Genomic DNA, 18,660 nt, shown 5'->3' on the forward strand with positions numbered 1-18,660 from the left:
ATTCATAGGTTATAATTTTCCTTTATTTACATGTTCCATTTATGGTTTTGGTGAGAAGGTAATATATTTTCTGCAGTGTTTTGTTCACTTGCGTTTGTTACATGTTATTTTAATTGTTTAAAAATGTATGCACACAGTAGCGACAACTAGATGTCTTTACTGAGTGAGGGGGGAGGAGCAAGGACAGTTTACTTTCAAGAATTGAATTTGAAATTGAATTCGGGCAGATGATTTTGGGTGAAATGCATTGGTTGAAAAGGCTTAGCATTAAGATACCATAGTGCAGGGACAAAAAGTGTGTATGGGGGGGGGGGACTCCTACTCATGCCTCCTACCCCTAATTGCTGCCAGTGTCAATACATCGAACTAATATGATACGTTAAAATAAGATTCTAAACTGTTCACTTTGCCTTAGAGTCCCTTGCAGGATTTTTCATAAATACCTGCAGACATGTTAAATTTAATATTTTCCTCTATATACAGACGTGCCAGTGGCGTGCATTTAAGGCAAGCTAGTGCTTCGGTATGCAATCCGAATTTTGCATAATTCCGAGGATACTTAAGATACTCCCGAAAGTGTTGAGAGGCATTTTTGCGGAGCCCGTGAAACACTAAAATGCCGCTGATGCAGCAAGAATATGTGGATAACTGATTGAAGATGTAAATTTCCCAATACGCTTGGCATTAATGAAGTTCCGAAGAATATCAAGCATCCTTATGTACTTCACCACTTCCTGTTATCTTTCAATTCTCTGAAGGAACCCATATTGCTAGATGGTCTTCATTTCAAGATGAGTTTCCTGAGATGTATTGATTATCTAATGGAAGATGCAGGCATTGAACAAATCATTAAGATAATTTACGGAGGTAATATTGGTAAACCTATGATCACCAGAAAAGCCCCTCGCTTCCAAGAAGTACACCTTGTACTGCATTTTGAACACCAGCGAGGCTCTGGTGTCTGGACTAACAGTCAGTATAAACCTCTTTGGGGCTCGTGTTGCCATCCATATTGTCTCTTCATTCATCTCTTCATATCATCATCAGTCCTTATTTTCGTGATTAGACAAAGGTGGCAGAAAACGACGTAATATAATAAAACAAATCAAAATCCGAAAAAGCCAGAGCCACAAGTGGCCATTTCATAGTTTGTGCAGCACCCTTCACGCTACTTGAAGAAGAAAAGTGCATTGCACATGAACATATTTCTGAGATACGTTCAATAATAATCGTTGGCCTGCTGAATTCGGAAGCAGAACCTAATGTAGGTTCAAGCTCTGAGGTGCTGAAAAATCTTTATCTACATTTGATTCAACTCTGAAAGATAACAGGATACTGATGCTCTGTGGCTGCACTATATTAGCAGTATTCTTAGGAATTTAATTAAAACCGAGCGCATAGGGAAGTGGAGTTTATATCTTCAATCAGTTACGCAGATGATCTCCTTTTGCTGCTACAAGTGCACGTCTGTATGTAGAGGAAAATATTAAATTTAACATATTTGCACCAGGTATTTACGAAAAATCATGCAATGAACTCTAAGGCAAAGTGAACAGTTTAGAATCGTATTTTAACGGCAATTAGGGGTGCATAGACACATTTTGTCCCCGCATTATGGTCTCTTAATGCTAAACCTTTTCAACAAGTGGATTTGACACAAAACCTGCCAGAATTCAATTTCAAATTCTATTCTGGAAAGTAAACTGTCCTTCCCCTCACTCAGTCAAGACATCTAGTCGTCACTACTGTGTGCATACATTTTTTAAACAATTAAAATGACATGTAACAAACGCAAGTGAACGCAACACTGCAGAAAACAAGATATTACCTTCTCACCAATACCATAAATGGAAAACACAAATATAGGAACACACATGACTCTGCATTAAACTACATATCTCCTTAATACCCCTACTCTAAAGCCACAAAACAAGTCCAATCTCCAAAGGATATCATAACCTATGAATTTGGTTCAGTGACTTTAGGTCGTAAATTACATAGTTTCTTATGTATTTTCAGTTTTTTGGGTCAGAAACCAACTTCTATGCTAATTCTAAAAATTATAGCAAATATTTGAATCTTTGTAATTTGATTAAGATTTATGGTAGTTCTATCAAGCAAAAACTATAATTTATCAAATTTTCTGCTCTTTCGTTTTGGTTATCTTCGCTTTTTGTGTACAATGCACAGTTTTCGAAATATCATTTTTTTTTTTTTTTTTTTTTTTGAAGGTGAATTTTTGCTGCCATTTTCCAAGATGGCAGATTTTCCCCAAACATTTGGATGTCGAATTTTTAATATATTAATCACTATAACGTTCCGCATAATCTGGCACAAAAAACATTTGTGTTGCAATTATTTCCCGGGTGAAATAGTTTATTTCCTCTACTAATCTGTGCATAAAGTAAACAAACTTCAAAGTTAGATTATACATAGTTTTGTCTGACCATGTTTGAGGTCATGTTGAATAATTCAAAATTTTTCAAGATTAGAGATGTTTTTTAGGGTAAGTTAGGCCACTGAAGTAATGCAATTTGACTTTGATCTTACATTTGATGTAAAATGAACCCAAACTAAATATTTTATTTATACATTCTCCCAACCTTTGTCTTTCTGACCATGGTAAAATTTCTAACCAATTATACAATTTAGTATTTGAAAAAAAGAAATTTTTCTCTTTAAAGTCAAGTGACCCACTTAACCACACCATTGTGGGATAAGTGTTCCCTCCCCAAATATTTTAAATAATAATGCTATTATATGTGGTATAAATGTAGTTTATATATACTCTGATGAATAATCATGGAAAAAACACACCGACTTACCTTAAACTATTCTTATGTAACATTTTTTTATAACATGCAAATCTGTGAACAAAAAAAAATGTATGTCATTTCCAAAATGCTGCTTTTAAGTATTTTGATGTGTTTATAGTTTGCAAGTAATCCAAGCTTGAAATACACATCTGACATCTAGATGGTTCCAAATGACCCTACAGATTGAAAACAAAAAAAAAAAACTAATAAAGCTAGGCTATTTTTCAAGAACTCAAACAAGAAAAGTCTACAGGAAATGGAAAGATATGTAAGTAAATAAAATTCCTATGAAAAGGTAGGGCTAAATGCAGGATTTTACAATAAGGCAGGAACAATTAAAACTTTTTCACTTTATATATATAAAGAACTAAGGAAAGCAAACCCAAAATATTTTGAAGTCTATTCACTATAGGCTTTAATCAGTTTTCTTTATAATATGAAACATTTGTCTTATGTCTGGCCCACTCACCCCCATCATAGCAACCACCAACCACTCGATAGCACAGTGGTTGACAAACCACATTTTATTTAATGAACCCTAGTTTTGATCGAAATTTTAAAATGATAGTCCAGTACCAATTATTCTGTGTGTGCATCAATTAGACTTACAACAAACTTTATTCATGGCCTCAGTTACACAATTTTGGTTGGTGGGCGGACAATAGCAGAACATGAATAACGGTCATTCCACTTGAAATCGCCCAATTGAAAGACAAAAAGTTGCTTCATAGTCACGGATTTGGTTCCAATTTTTTTTCCTGATAGATACTTGGTCCAATATGACAAATATGTAATATTAGACTTGTCCATCATATATGTTGAAAGTTACAATTTATTGAAAATTTGAAGATTTTCAGAAATTGGGTGGATGAACGAACGCACCACATGTCACAAAATATGCCATATCTCGGAAAGTAAGTGGAATATTTTGATGATTTAGGTATTGGAGAGTAGAAGGACAGTCCTAACAGAAAATAAATGTGTTACCATTCTTAACATACTCAGAAAGTAGAAATATCTTTAAAGAAAGTAATATGTTGTGATGAAAAAACACTCCACTTTGGGTAATTGTTTGTTCCAGGTTTTACCACAATGAAAATTGTTACACAGCATAATCAATACATATTCAACATAATATTAAAAATTCAGAAAGATAATAATGTTCATAATAAAAATATCACAGTTTCAGTTTTCAATGTATGAACCATTGTTTCCACTGGCACACATATTTTTGAAATATTAACACTAATATGAGTACACATAATATTGTTAGAAATGTTGAATCCATTGGGAGAGGCGTTACTATGATGTTTATCCACTTTTAGCTCACAGAAATTTACTAAGACCAGAGTTTTTGTCCGGAATGTATATGGGTTAGTCAATACCGTACGGTCCAACACTGGTTGCTTGACCATTTTTAAAATTTTCAATATTTTTGTTGTTCTAACCCCTATGCTGGGTAGTTCAAACCATGCATTATTATTTTTAAACATGATTTTGTTTAAAAATGGTGGCCATTTTTTGTTTCATGACTTCCAGCATTTTTGCCCTTTGGAGACAGTTGCAATAATTATGAGAACTGAGCTAAGAAAAATTATAGATAGTCAGCCGTGTTAAAAAATATTGTTCTCAGTACAGTTCAAGCTTTATTTTATGTTCTGTACTTTTCTGGCTGAAATTTAGGGCCAAAACTGATACGTATTCAAGTTTGAAGAAAATTCAAAGTTTGGGATTTTCTTTAGTAGGGAAGTAATGTCCTATCAGAGCTATATATACAGGGTGGTGCAAAATTCCGTTTACAACGCTTGGGGGGTGAATCGCCAAGTAAAAACAAGGAAAAAATGCCATGTGAAAAAATGTCGAAATCGGCACCGTTTGCGAGTGACAGGCGTGCGAAAATCGCCCCACACCATGTGTAAAGCACAATAACTCAAGACGGAAGAAAGATATCAATGTCGGATTAAAATAATACAAAGAAAGTCGTGCCTGACGAATACAATGGTGCAGAAATTGAGGCCCAGTGTAAATTGCGCAAGGGGACTCTCAAAGAAAGTGGGGAATCCCATGATGGAAAATATAGGAAATTTGCTACTATTTTCTACATAATGTTGAGATCGGAATGTAGGCAGTAAAAAATGACGACGTATGTCCACATGTCCCACTACTGCTGGGACACCCTCCCACAATCGGGAAATAGGAAAATAACTGCAAATCTCCTGTTGCACACGGTTCTTATTGCGGTACGAACAAGAAAAGAAACCAAGTTGTCGCATGTCCCACTACTGCTGGGACACCATCCTAAATGGAAAAAAATACCGGAAAATCATAAAAAACGTTTCAATCCCTTAATGTTGACACACTACTTTGCAGTACGAAAAACAAAAGTTAAACAATGGCCACATAACGTCAGGCTGTACATACTACAAGAGAGCTCCCCAAAGAAAGTGGGTAATCCTCGAAGGAATGAAGACGGAGAATGGCGAGAAAACGCACACAATGGCATGTAACATTTCCAGGCACAGCACATCTGGAAGGGATTCCACTGAGAAGCGCACAACCTCCGCACATGCAGATCGATGGTATGAAGTACAGCGATCTCCAGCATCTTCACTCGCACCTTTCACTAAAGGACACTATGCGGTGCTGATAGGGGCTCACAAACATCGGTATACTCAGAGACTTTGTTGAAAATATCCACCATTGACTTCAAGACAAAGATGGCATCGGCGAAGTGCTGATTGTCTGATACGCGCAAATACCTCTGGCATGTCAACAATTGTCCCAGCAGCGGCACTAACACGAGCAACGAGGTCTTCAGCACTTTCCACAAGGGTTTCATACACGAGCCTTTTCATTTCTCCCCATACACAGAAACCCTGTGGTGTGAGGTCAGGGGAACGAGGTGGCCACGGTAAAGGTTCACCCCTGCCAATCCAACGATCGCCTAAAATATCGTTGAGTAAGGCCCTGGCTCCCCGGTCGAAATGTGTGGGGACACCGTCGTGTTGAAACCAGATACGTTGTCTACCTGCCAGTGGAACGTTTTCCAAAAGTTCAGGTAATACGTCATGTAGAAACACCCGATAATTCCCACCACACAAAGTAGAGGGCAAAATGTACGGGCCTATCAAGTGGTCACCTACTACGCCACACCATACATTCACTGCGAACCTATGTTGATGATGGCGCACAATGATTGCATGCGGATTGTCCATATCCCAGACGTGGCTATTGAACATGCCGTCCCTGGTGAACATTGCCTCATCGGTCCACAAAACTATTGTTGGGAAATCCGGAATGGCAAGAGTTTGTTGCACGTACCATTGGCAGAAATCCATGCGTAGGGGAAAGTCCGTGGGCAGTATGTGGTGCACCTTATGCAATTTGTATGGGTGAAATCCCTCCTCCTGAAGAACGCGGAACACATTGCTATGGTGGGTTTGTCGCGTACGAGCAACGGCACGTGTGCTGGTGCCAGGTCGGTCTCGTATCGCGTCCAATACGTCCTCTTCAAATTGCACAGTGCGCACAGTGCGGGGTCTTCCACAATCCCACCTACGGGGTAGTAGAGATCCAGTTTCACGCAGTCGAGCATCAAGTCTTTGAAAGAGTGCATTTGCTGGTAACCGCCTATTGGGAAAACGTTCGTTTGGTTTGGTTTGAGTTGGTGTTTTAAGTCCACTTTATGCACAGTAAGGCTAATCGGGACTGGACCTACGGTTTAAAGTGGGATCCGAACCACTGTGCCATGTGCCTCCACCGGGTATCGAACCCGGGACCCCTTGACTACAAGGCGACGACGCTACCACTGCGCCATCGGGGAGGCCCGGGAAAACGTTCGTGATACGAACGCCGTGCTTCACGGCTATTTCGGTTTGCCTCTTCATAAACGAGATGCATATCAGCAAGCTCGTGGGTAGAGTACTCCACCATTGTCCTGTTCGAGAACTGCCCAGCAACAGGGGCACTTTCCCTCCGAGTGACGGATCACAACTACCGTGATTAGCACCCACGTAATGTCACACAGGTGTCCACGCAGTTTTTGCAAACCGAGAAAGAACACGGAATACGTACTCTACGTACAATATTCCTTGGCGCAATTCAACCACACACACACGCCAGACTAAACTCCACGCTGCGACACGCAGAACAGACAGGAAGAACAACGGTCGATTACACTCTCTACGTAGTATCCACCAACGCTAATACGTAACAGGTGACCTACACTCCCAGCGCCTCTAGTGGGGCTTCCTGTATAAATTAGCTGAAATCAATCTCAGCGTAATCTGACGGCATATCGTCATTTTCGGGTGAATTTCCTATTTCCCGATTGTGGGAGGGTGTCCCAGCAGTAGTGGGACATGTGGACATACGTCGTCATTTTTTACTGCCTACATTCCGATCTCAACATTATGTAGAAAATAGTAGCAAATTTCCTATATTTTCCATCATGGGATTCCCCACTTTCTTTGAGAGTTCCCTTGCGCAATTTACACTGGGCCTCAATTTCTGCACCATTGTATTCGTCAGGCACAACTTTCTTTGTATTATTTTAATCCGACATTGATATCTTTCTTCCGTCTTGAGTTATTGTGCTTTACACATGGTGTGGGGCGATTTTCGCACGCCTGTCACTCGCAAACGGTGCCGATTTCGACATTTTTTCACATGGCATTTTTTCCTTGTTTTTACTTGGCGATTCACCTCCCAAGAGTTGTAAACGGAATTTTGCACCACCCTGTATATATATATTTTTTTTTAGAGAAAGCATATACATCCAAATATTTTGGCAGAAAATATATGAGTCCTGCTACTGGTTTCCTCATTTGGTTATAGCTCTTTGGAAATATAAGCATAAAATCAAAATTTGTTATTTACTTACGTACAGTGAGTATATACTTGTCAAAGACAACATTTCTATGGCAACTGCCCCCTTCTTCATGTCAAGAAGTCGGCTTTACGGAAATCCACAAAGCTTCGTCATTTAGAAAGGATATAGTTTTTTACGTGGACAGGTTCAATACTAGGATAACGAATGACTAAAACAGGACTATTCCCACTTTTTAGTTTGTCATTTGTTATCCTAGTATAGATAAAAGCTTATTATTGACTTACTAAGGAAAAGTAATTTAATAACAAACAGAAATCCACTTACTTGTTACAGAGCGACATTGCACCTTCTGCATGCCTGGAAAACTCCATACACAATACACCCCACAAGACAGCAGGAGAGGAGTGGCTGGCGTCATCGTACTCAGTGATACCAACCAACACTACATAAAATGCTGTACCGCTCACACCGATAATTATTTCTGTTTCAGAGCTGCCCGAATGTTACGTCGACAATGGGCAGAAATGGGTTAAGTACTGTAGGAAAGGGGTCATATTTTGAACTATTTTCAACTACGAATCTATTGCAGTAAATGGCTATTGGCATTTAGCACTTTCTTGTTGCAATTATTGGTCAGTGTTTGGTACATATTAAGATTAATACATATATTACTAAATTTTACTGTAATTATGTATTATTTATGCTATAATTATTATTTTTTTGTTTTAAATGTTTATTATTAGTCAGTACAGGCAAGTATTACATAAAAGCTCACTCCTGATGCCCCTATCTCAAGAGTCAATTTGTGTTCAGTTTTCCTTCTGTTATTACTCGTAACTTCATTTAGTGGGTTTCAAGTGTGGTTTTTAGCTAAAATAAAGTATCTTTCTAGTGCATGTATAAATACATGAATTGGTCTGGAAAACCTGGAAAGGTCATGGAATTTTGTTTTTACAAATTTGTAGACACGTTGTCATCACGTAATATTGTCTCTTCAGGAGGTTCCACAAGAAGTAGGTTAAACCATGATAAAAGGTAGATTGTAGGTTACAATGACAGTCAGAAGTTAAAATCAAGGTAGCAGTTGCCCTTTGTGAATGTACATCTTTTCATGTCCAGCTGGCAACTGAAATGAACCAATATGGCTGACAATCAGGTAACTAGTTACAGTTGGCAATCCAATATGGAGTGAAATCCAGAAACCAGATCAGAACTTTTTCTTTTCTTCCATAATGTAATTCAAAGATTAAATGGCTAGATAAGAGATGGTTCTCAAAATTCAGAAAAATGCAATTTTAATATGAAAGGTCCCAAACATAAACTTCAAGATTGAACTCCTTAACTTTTAACGACTTTCCTTGATTTGGTAGCACATCTAGTATATTGATAAGAATATTATAATACTGATAATTTAGTATCAGTTTATAATAATTGTTAGTATTGATAATGCTGCTACTTCTTAATTTTATTTCAGTGCCCCCTGCCCCCCCCCCCCCCCACACACACACATTCAGGGCCCATACATTTTCATCAGCGTTGAAATTTAATTCTCAGCCATTGACGGATAGTACGCATGTAGTTTGTGTCAATGTTAATTGCAAAATTACTATTTATTTGAGCACTGTTCTTGTACTGCATACATTGAAATCTTTTATTTCAGGGGCCGATCCAAAGTCCGTCCTGTGTGCATTTTTCAAGCAAGGCCAATGCTCTAAAGGAGATAAGTGTAAATTTTCTCATGACTTAACATTGGAGAGGAAAGCGGAGAAGAGGAGTCTCTATGTTGATGTTCGAGATGACGAGGACAATATGGAAAACTGGGATGAAGACAAGCTCAAGGAGGTTGTGGAAAAGAAGCATGCGGAAGCTGATAGTAACATGCCTAAAACAGATATTGTAAGTCTTTGTAGATTATTCAACAAATAATAACAACTCATACAGGGTGTCTACCAGTCATGAAAGTAAAGAAAAAGTAAAGAAATCAACAAGCAGTTCAAGAAGTAAAGAAATTATATTGCTGGTAAACAATTTTTTTCTGTCAGAATTCCTGATTTTTTTTTACTTCACTTTTTTGCTCCTTTGTCTAATCACATAGACTAGGATGATCAGTAAGATAAGATTGATGAAGGGACAATCACAATACATATTTACGATAACACAAGACCCACATACTGGCTGTGATCCAGTCCAGGATGCATTAATAGATAAAGCAAATTTAATTCTTTTGTTAAATACAGCTTCAGTTTTCATGTTAACTGGCCTTTTGGTAGGGGTTTTTCAATAAATAAATATTTATTTTCTTAATTGCTAATTTCCAGCTTTACCTAAGTAGGGGGCATATACATTAAGGTTAAGAAAAACAAAAGTCAAGAATTTTGGGTTTATTTCGGTAGACACCTGTCCCATTTGAGATTTACTTTTGAAGGTGTTATGTTAGAAAAATATGACACCCTAATAGAAGAATTCTGAACAGGACACTTAGCACTGAGCTGTACTGAATGTTGATCATATGGATTGATACAATGACTTTAAAGTCTACCAAGACTAATTTATTTTCACTTGCGTAGGGATATGGTATAATATGAGGTGGGAAGTCCCCAAAATTTAATTGCACAGTTCTCAACATTTCTTTTTCAAATTACTGAACGTATGGGTTACTTTTTGAGCACAGCCTTATGGAATGATGTATGCTGAACAAAACCACTTGCTGTATATGAGGCATGTATTTTATTCAAAAGTTACTGTTTTTGAAAAATAAAAGTAACAATTGTGAATCATGAAATAGCCAATATTTTACAATATTTCCCATTCCTGGAGGGACAGGAGTCTGGAACATGGCTCTTTTTTAAATTTCTTCTTTCTGTAACTATTGAAACATATGTACCCTTTTTGAACATAACTTTATTGCCTGATATGTGTAAAATGGGGTATGCTTCATAAATGTACTATTCTTAGCTCTCGATCTACCCTCGGCAGGAATCGAACTCAGGTCTCCCACATGGTAGTCAGATACCTCACTAACTGGGCCACTCCAGGTTATTTCTTCTAATGACAAACTTATGGGCTCTCTCTGAGCATGCTCTTATAACCTGATTTGTGTTTAGGTCAAGTTCTTCCTTTGACTGCCCCTGAACTCACAAGGTACATTCAAACTACAGTAAAACATCCTGTTAGTGTCTTCAGATCCAACTGAAGTAAAATGAAGAACAAGTAGTGTGGTTATGCATCTTGAATGCCATTAAGTGCAGCTGTTTCTATGTTGTTTGTGGTAAATCTGTGATTGATTTTATTCATATCAAGTGCCAGTGTATTCTTGATCACACATTTTTCATATTTTACAAAAATCTTTTTAAAAAATCTATACTGTAATATGCTTTTTCTTTCAAAATTATTTTATTATGTTGACGTTTTACAAATTTCCATTCTTTATGCCTTGAACCAACCACACATGAAAGATGCCAGTATATACTTTTGAGTTGTAATTAATGTAGCATTTGCAGATTGGTTATGAGAATATTTTTTTTCCTTTGCATAATATGTTACATTTCATTACTTTGTTAATTTCATACCATCTCATGTTTCTTAAAGATATGCAAATACTTCCTTGATGCTGTAGAGAAAAGCAAGTATGGGTGGTTTTGGGAATGTCCTAATGGTGAGAAGTGTAAATATAGACATGCTCTGCCTCCTGGATTCCAGCTAAAGAAGGTAAGAAAATATGAATTATGTCTTGTTTCTACACTACTCAAAGTGCTGTTACTTTTTCACTCATTCCAGTATGAATTATTTAATATATTGCTTGTTCTTTCATTTATTCTTGTAACTAGGTAGTTTTGTGATAGATTTTCAATCTCACTACCAAAGTTCTCGGAGACAGATTATGAGGGTAAACATAAACTTGCCTCCTAGTACAATAAGTGCTTCAATGCTATGTGTACCTATATTAAATACAGTAGCTAAAAGTATGAACTCTCAGAGTATAATGGTTTTGTTCAACTAGCTTATTTTGTTCTTTTTTTTATTACCAAATGGGTACTATTTTCTGGATGTGCCTCATATTACTAGTGAGTTCAAAATGTATATTTTATGAATACAGTAGTCGCAACTGTATTCACAGCTACACTTTAAACCATTATTTCAGTTACTTCCTACCCCGTAACAATTTCCCAAAACATTGGATTTAGTTGTGTGTCAGCCTGGGGTATGTATTAGTGTTGGGCAATATATCGTCCAGACGATATATTTTAATATCGAAAAATATCATCCAGGCGATATCACAGGGTGGCTACTCACCGGGAATTCCTTGAATTCTGGGAATTATGCATGAATTATTGCCTCCGGGAATTATGTGTGAATTCTACGTGAATTTTTCTCCGTAGACGTGAAAAATGGCAAATTTTATTAATCCAAATCCCATTGAATTTATACATATTTATTAATGCCCTTAGGCAAGTTTTTCACTTTTTTTTTACTGAGGAAGGAAAAGAAAAGAAAGCTGCGTGGAAAATAACATAGAATTCTCTCAATTCCTTTACTTTGTTAGTCTCCTTTGTAGAACAATCTATCTCACAGATGGAATATTATTGCAAAATATCTTGAAGTTGATAGGTAAATTTGAGTTTGAAATTCTTGTACAATTAACAATTTTTAATTAGAATTTTTGGATAAATTGGTATCACACAGACCCTTTATTTTGCTAATATGTTTGGGTGTGTGACTGTGTGTACGTGGGCGATGAGAGGAGGTAATACGAAAGGCTGAAATAGAGAAAACATCTGCTTGTACCCTTAAATGTTTGGATAGTTCGCCTTGGAAACCGGGAATTATACTTGAATTTTATGAACGTCCTAGAGTAGCCACCCTGTATCAACTAGACGATATATCGTCATAATATTTTGGTGATATATATTGTGTAGGCAATATATCGTCATGATATTTGGTGATATATATTGTGTAGGCAATATATTGTCACAATATTTGGCAATATACGAGGTATGACACAAAAAAAGAACATACTGGACTCTTTGAGTTCTGGTACTTACCACATTGGTGCCTGTTGTGGCCATCACCTTCGAAGTAGTTCCCTTCAGCATTCACACACTTCTGCATTCGCTGCTGCCACTGTGGTAACAATACTGGAAGTCATTTTGTGTGAGTTCACATAGGTGGTCTGCCGTTTTCGACTTGACTTCTTCAACGGAGTCAAAATGTCTTCCCTTGAGACCAGACTTTAGTTTCGGGAAAATAAAAAAGTTGCGTAGTGCCAGATGCAGCAAGTAGGGGAATGTTCCATGACAGTAATATTTTTTCTCACCAAAAATTGCTTGCCAGACAGAGCCTTATGGGCCAGTGCGTTGTCCTGGTGCAAAATCCATCCATTTTTCCACTTTTGGCTATTTGCCTCTTTCTCCTCACTGGTCAAAACCTCAATGTAGTAGTGCTGATTGACTATACCCCCAGTAGGAACCCACTCAATCATTACAATTCCATGTCAAAGAACACAAGCAGCATTGCCTTAAATTTTGAGCGTGACATAAGTGCTTTTTTTTTGGTCTTGGGGAACCAGGCACTTCCTCTGCATGGATTGCTGCTTAGTCGTCAGGTCGTAGGTAGAAGTCCATGTTTCGTTGATAGTGATTACAGATTCCAACAACTCTCGTGCATTTTCGATACGTTGTATAGTGGAACCACAAGCAAAGAAACCTGCGCAGACCCACGACTCCTGTGCACCATACTCCCGCAGGGAGGGAAGGGAGAGAGTGGACCATGCTTCCTTATGGCCTGAGCTGAACGGAAGAAGGGAAAGCTGCACGGGAACTTTTCGTCCAAGGTTTTTTTTTTGCTTGTGGTCGCTCTATAACATGTCCACACACAATTCTTGATGGCACTCTTTTTGTTGCTGCGACAGTCATTTTCCGCTACAGCACGGTTACACGTGTTCACGGAATGACACCTCACTCGGAACTGCTAAGGTTGGGCAAGACCACACTTCATGCAGATGGAGGGGAGGTATGGTGCTTCAACACAACACTAACCAATTTACTGCAACTGCTTCAATTTATGAAATGTAAATTCAGTACCATATTTTAGCGATATATTGCCATGATATTGGCGATATATATCGTGGAGACCCTAGTATGTATTCTCTGTTCCCCCTGTCCAGCAGCCCCTTCTTTCAGTGCCCCTCTATCTTTCACACTCCCACTTTTCAGCACCCAATGCAATTGCCCCCTGCTGCCCTCCCCCCTTTCAACTACTACCTTGTCTTGTCATTCCATCTGTGCAAATTAATTATGAAGATGTGAAAATTCTGTCACCTGCCAGTACCCCCTCCGGGTCCTTGGGAGAAGATACAGTTGCCCCCATTAATCTGCCCTTCTGTGTGTCTTAAAATGCCACAATAAATGTTATATTTTGTAACGACTGTCAAAATATCAATATTCAATATATGAGAAAAAATAAAATAACGTTCTTGGTGAAAGTTGCTCACAATGCACCCTCGAGGTCTTCAAGGGACTGATTGCTCCCTCTCTCCCTTCCATTTAATCTGACATTGTACCAGCTTGCCTACACAAGTGTAGTATTTCCTCATGAAAAAGGACTTTTTTTTCAGTCAATGTACTCTTTACAGTTGTAAGAGCTGTTCCAAGCTCTCTCTCCAACTCTCATTTTAAGCATAGATTTTCGCTGCCTACAGTATGATGTTAGGAAATCTGAAATTTTACTTTACATAGTTAAGATTTGCCTTCACGAAAATTACCAAAAATTTTCAACCATTTTGAATCATGTTCATGGTGAATACATTAACATGGAAAACATACATAGGAAATGTACATAGGGTCAAAAAATAATCAAAAAAATAAGTCAAATTTTTCATGCCAGAAGTCTTAAACTGAATCATCTTTGCCACCATCACTATCATCTACTACAGTTTCTCCATTGTTATCTTAATTTAGCTATACATCTTTAATATCTATAGGATTCATTACAAGATGTTTTACATGACATGATTCTAATAAAACATTAAAATGCTGACCAAGGCGAAATTTATTGTATATAAAAAATAAACACTTGTGAAAAATTTATTATGAATCTTCGTCTGAAGAAGACCCTGTTAGAGGGTGGAAGCGTTACGTGTTTAGTGTATATTTTTTATATACAATAAATTTTGCCTTGGTCAGCATTTTAATGTTTAACAATTTGAAAAGCTACCAGCACGGTGTTTGGAAGGTGAAATAAAATTTGAGATTTTTATTCAATCAAAATGACATTTTATGTGGATTTTGAACCCAAGATATGCTCAGTTATAATATCAAAGTTTTGATATGTTATTAACCACTAATATATTTGTTCGTGTATAATCATTACTTTGTGACAATTTCTTCTCTTCAGTGCAAAGTAAGTATGTTGGAAACTTTGATTTTGTTACACATTAATCTTTCTGGTCTTCATATTTTCCTGACTTGTGTATTTTCCCCACAGTTTACAGTTTTTAAATGTCTTGTAAGTAATAGCTGGAGTCATGCAGATTGTGTTTTTGATTGAGGCATGAAATATGAATTAACACACTAATGTTCATTTTCATGTTTTTGAAAAGTGTGAGACATGTTTTGCTACCATGTTTTGTCATGAAATGATGTGAAATGAACTGCAAAATATGGAAAATAAACATGAAATTGAGAGTTTATTTACCAACACAACACTTTCTGAAGTGAATAATCCTGCGAGTTACGTAAAGTCACAAATAATTGATTAATTCTGCATTTGATCAACATGGCTGGGAACACTACTCACAGTTCCATTGAAAAGGTGAAGTAACAGTTGTGCCATGACTGTTATGGATCGGACATTATCAATGGTGAAAATGTCCCTTCAGTTTGAAGTTCTGCCCAAACTGGAAGTGTGCAAGAAGGTGTAACACTACAGAGATTCATGGCTGATTGCATGAAGTGTACGGTCATAAAGCAGTTTCATCTCAGGCCAGTGGTGGCAATTAGAGGGGGAGGGGCAGTTGCCCCCATTTTTTTATCCGCTTTTGCCCCCATACTATGCTAAACCTTATCTACGAGGGAAAGTAAACTGTCTTGCCCCCCTCCCCCAGTTTTGGCACCATGCACTCCTAGTTTTGGAACCCAATCGCCACCACTGTCTCAGGCGATATGAGTTGATTCATAGCCCAGGCCTTGCACTCTGTGATTTTCATGTAACTGAGCTTATGAAAGAACTTGCAAAGTGTATATATCATTCCAATCAGGAAGTTAGAACTGCGATGCAAGACTGGTTATCGAAAGTTGGATAGAAATTCTTCCAACAAGTTATAGAAAACTTTGGAATTATGTAGAAATATAGTGTTGGTAGTGTACTTCTATATAAATACTAGAACTGTCCTCCATATTGCATATCATATGCTATTTCTTTCATGCTAGTGCAACTAACTTTTTCACTGACCCATGTATTTGAGAAGCAAAAGTGGTCTCCTCTATACAAAAATAAACTACTCTGAACTACATAATGTCATATTAGAAAGGAAGTACTTACTTTGCTTAATAAGTATGCTTTTAAAATCAAATGTAGACTTATTTTCATCCCTTTAACATCGAAATGCCATTTTTGTATACCGCTTTTGATCCAGAAATTTGCTCAGTTTTTGTATTGAAATCTTGATCTTTTATTCGCCATAAATATGTGGTCCTACTGATGGCATGTTTTCAAATTTTCTCAAACAGGACAAGGCGAAGGAAGACAAGAAAGATGAAATCTCCTTGGAAGATTTGATAGAGAAGGAAAGAGCATCCCTTGGCTCCATCCTAACTAAGGTAACCCTAGAAACCTTTCTAGCTTGGAAGAAGAGAAAGTTGAAGGAGAAGGATGATGCAATTAGGAAGGAAGAAGAGAAGAAGCGATCTGCATTTTCAGCAGGGCGCAATATAGGGGTAAGTTCTTATTTATCTTATGGTTAACACAAAAGTGCATGGGATGGCTTTACATGGGTGTTTTAATACTGATGAACATTTTTTTGTTCTTGTCAGTCTGCCCTTTTAATAACTATTTGAGGCTAGATTTTTGAGAGTGCGTAAACTCTTTGAGACAAATATCATATTTATAATAATTTTACTTTATTTGATCAGTGTTAATTCTTGAAATATCAAAATCTGACTTCCTGTCAGTGTTTGCAAAGTTACTTTTAAAAGTAATAAATTTACAGTTACGTGGGTCAGAAAGTAACAGTTACAGTTACACATTTTAAAAAGCAACTAAGTTATAGTTATTGGTACTCGAAAAGTTATTTTTACAGTTATTTACTGCTGAAATTTTATTGAAAAACAAATTACACACAATCAGTATCACTAATTGCAATGAAATAAATACACGAAGACATGCATGTGTTTTATTTATGTTTCTGGTATGCAATGTAAATTTTCATGTATTTATATTATTATAACAAATCAAAATATGATGGAACAATGAGTCCGGTTTCTATGAATTATCATTTATTTTATTTTACTCTATATACATCCATATACACTACTTTATACATAACTTAGTTCTGTGTATTTCTGTTTTATTCGTAAATTACTGTACGTCCCAGCAAAACATGATTTAAAAACATGTTAATTAAACCTTACTTATACACAATGCATTTATATGTAATTTGGGGTTATACATACTAATTTTCATAAAATACACTTAATATGTACGTAACCAAGCTACGTACAATAGTGTCACAGAAGTATACATTTCTTGTCGTTACAAAAACACAAGGTGTGTTTCTAATACTAAAACGGATAGGTGGTCATGGCGGTGGTTGGTCTTGAGTTGCGAGAAAGAAGAGTGTGGTGTGGCGATGTCACAGAGAAGGCAAGGTGAGGTGGCATGCAGCATGAAAGCATGGGAGAAATATTTGCTGCAGTTGTTCAGCACATGAGGCAAATTTTCTTTTCTACATCAATGCAACACAAAAGTACACACGTTAGAAATATGTCAATAGTTCATGTTTGTTGTGCTCCACAATAAAAACAGAACACAGGGTAGCTACTCACCGGAAATTCTTTGAAATTCAGGAATTATGTCTGAATTATTGGATCCAGGAATTATGCATCAATTCTACTTGAATTTTTCTCCATAGACCGAAAAATTGAATTGGAACTTTCAATAATCCAAATCCCATTGAATATATACATATTTATTAATGCTCTGAGGCAAGTTTTTCACAGTTTAAATGTCGGAAAATGAAACTGAATTCTCTGTTTGTTTGTTTTGTTAGTGTTCTTTGCAGAACTATGTATGTGATAGATGGAAGATTAATTCCAAGATATCTTGAAGTTGATAGGTAAATTTGAGTTTCAAATTATTGTACAATTAACAATTTTTCATAGATTAATATAACCCGTAACCTGTGACTTGTTTTTGATATGAATTTCGAGTCTTGAGTATATGAAATGGAAAATGGTGGCCGCGGTGGCTCAGTCGGTAACGCATCTTGACTACCATGCTCAAGGTCCCAGATTCAATCCCCGGCCGGTTCTAATCCGGGAACTTTTCTAACGTTGGAAGCAGCCTTGGTGCCCACCCAACGTCGAATGACATGGTACCTGGGGGAAACCCTGGGGGGTAAAAGCGGTCAGGGGCGTGATGCTGATCACATCACCCCCACTCATGACCGGATGAAGAAAGTGTGGGGCATTACCCCCCACACCCATATGCCTACATGGCATGGTGCTAAGCACAGGGGAGCACTTTGCCCTTTTTTTTGTTTTTTACCGTACTTTAAATTAAATATTTTAAATATATGTACCACTGACTTGAAATTGAATTAGAATTTTTGGATAAGTTGGAATTGCACAGACCCTTTATATTGTTAACCCATCCGCATACCCTTTAAATGCCAAATTTTTTGCCATGAAATACCATTTAAATTTGGCCATCTCCCGTGATGGTTGCACAGCAAGACAAGATGTCAAATTTTGTGAAAACTATCCAAGCAATTTATGTGAAAATTTCATATATATATAT

The 18,660-nt window shown here is 37.1% G+C and overlaps 1 protein-coding gene across 1 annotated transcript in view; it reads left to right on the forward strand.

Moving 5' to 3' along the window:
- LOC145998979 (zinc finger CCCH domain-containing protein 15 homolog) overlaps positions 1–18,660 on the forward strand; it is a 50,623-nt gene that overhangs the window by 11,659 nt on the left and 20,304 nt on the right. The window contains exons 3-5 of the mRNA XM_083135827.1: positions 9,308–9,543; positions 11,236–11,355; positions 16,374–16,580. Coding sequence (XP_082991953.1) covers positions 9,308–9,543; positions 11,236–11,355; positions 16,374–16,580 — 563 coding nt within the window. The remainder of the gene's footprint in view (positions 1–9,307; positions 9,544–11,235; positions 11,356–16,373; positions 16,581–18,660) is intronic.

Source organism: Lepisma saccharinum, chromosome 14, assembly GCF_977018435.1.
Source record: "Lepisma saccharinum chromosome 14, izLepSacc3.1, whole genome shotgun sequence".
NCBI classification, from domain to species: domain Eukaryota; kingdom Metazoa; phylum Arthropoda; class Insecta; order Zygentoma; family Lepismatidae; genus Lepisma; species Lepisma saccharinum.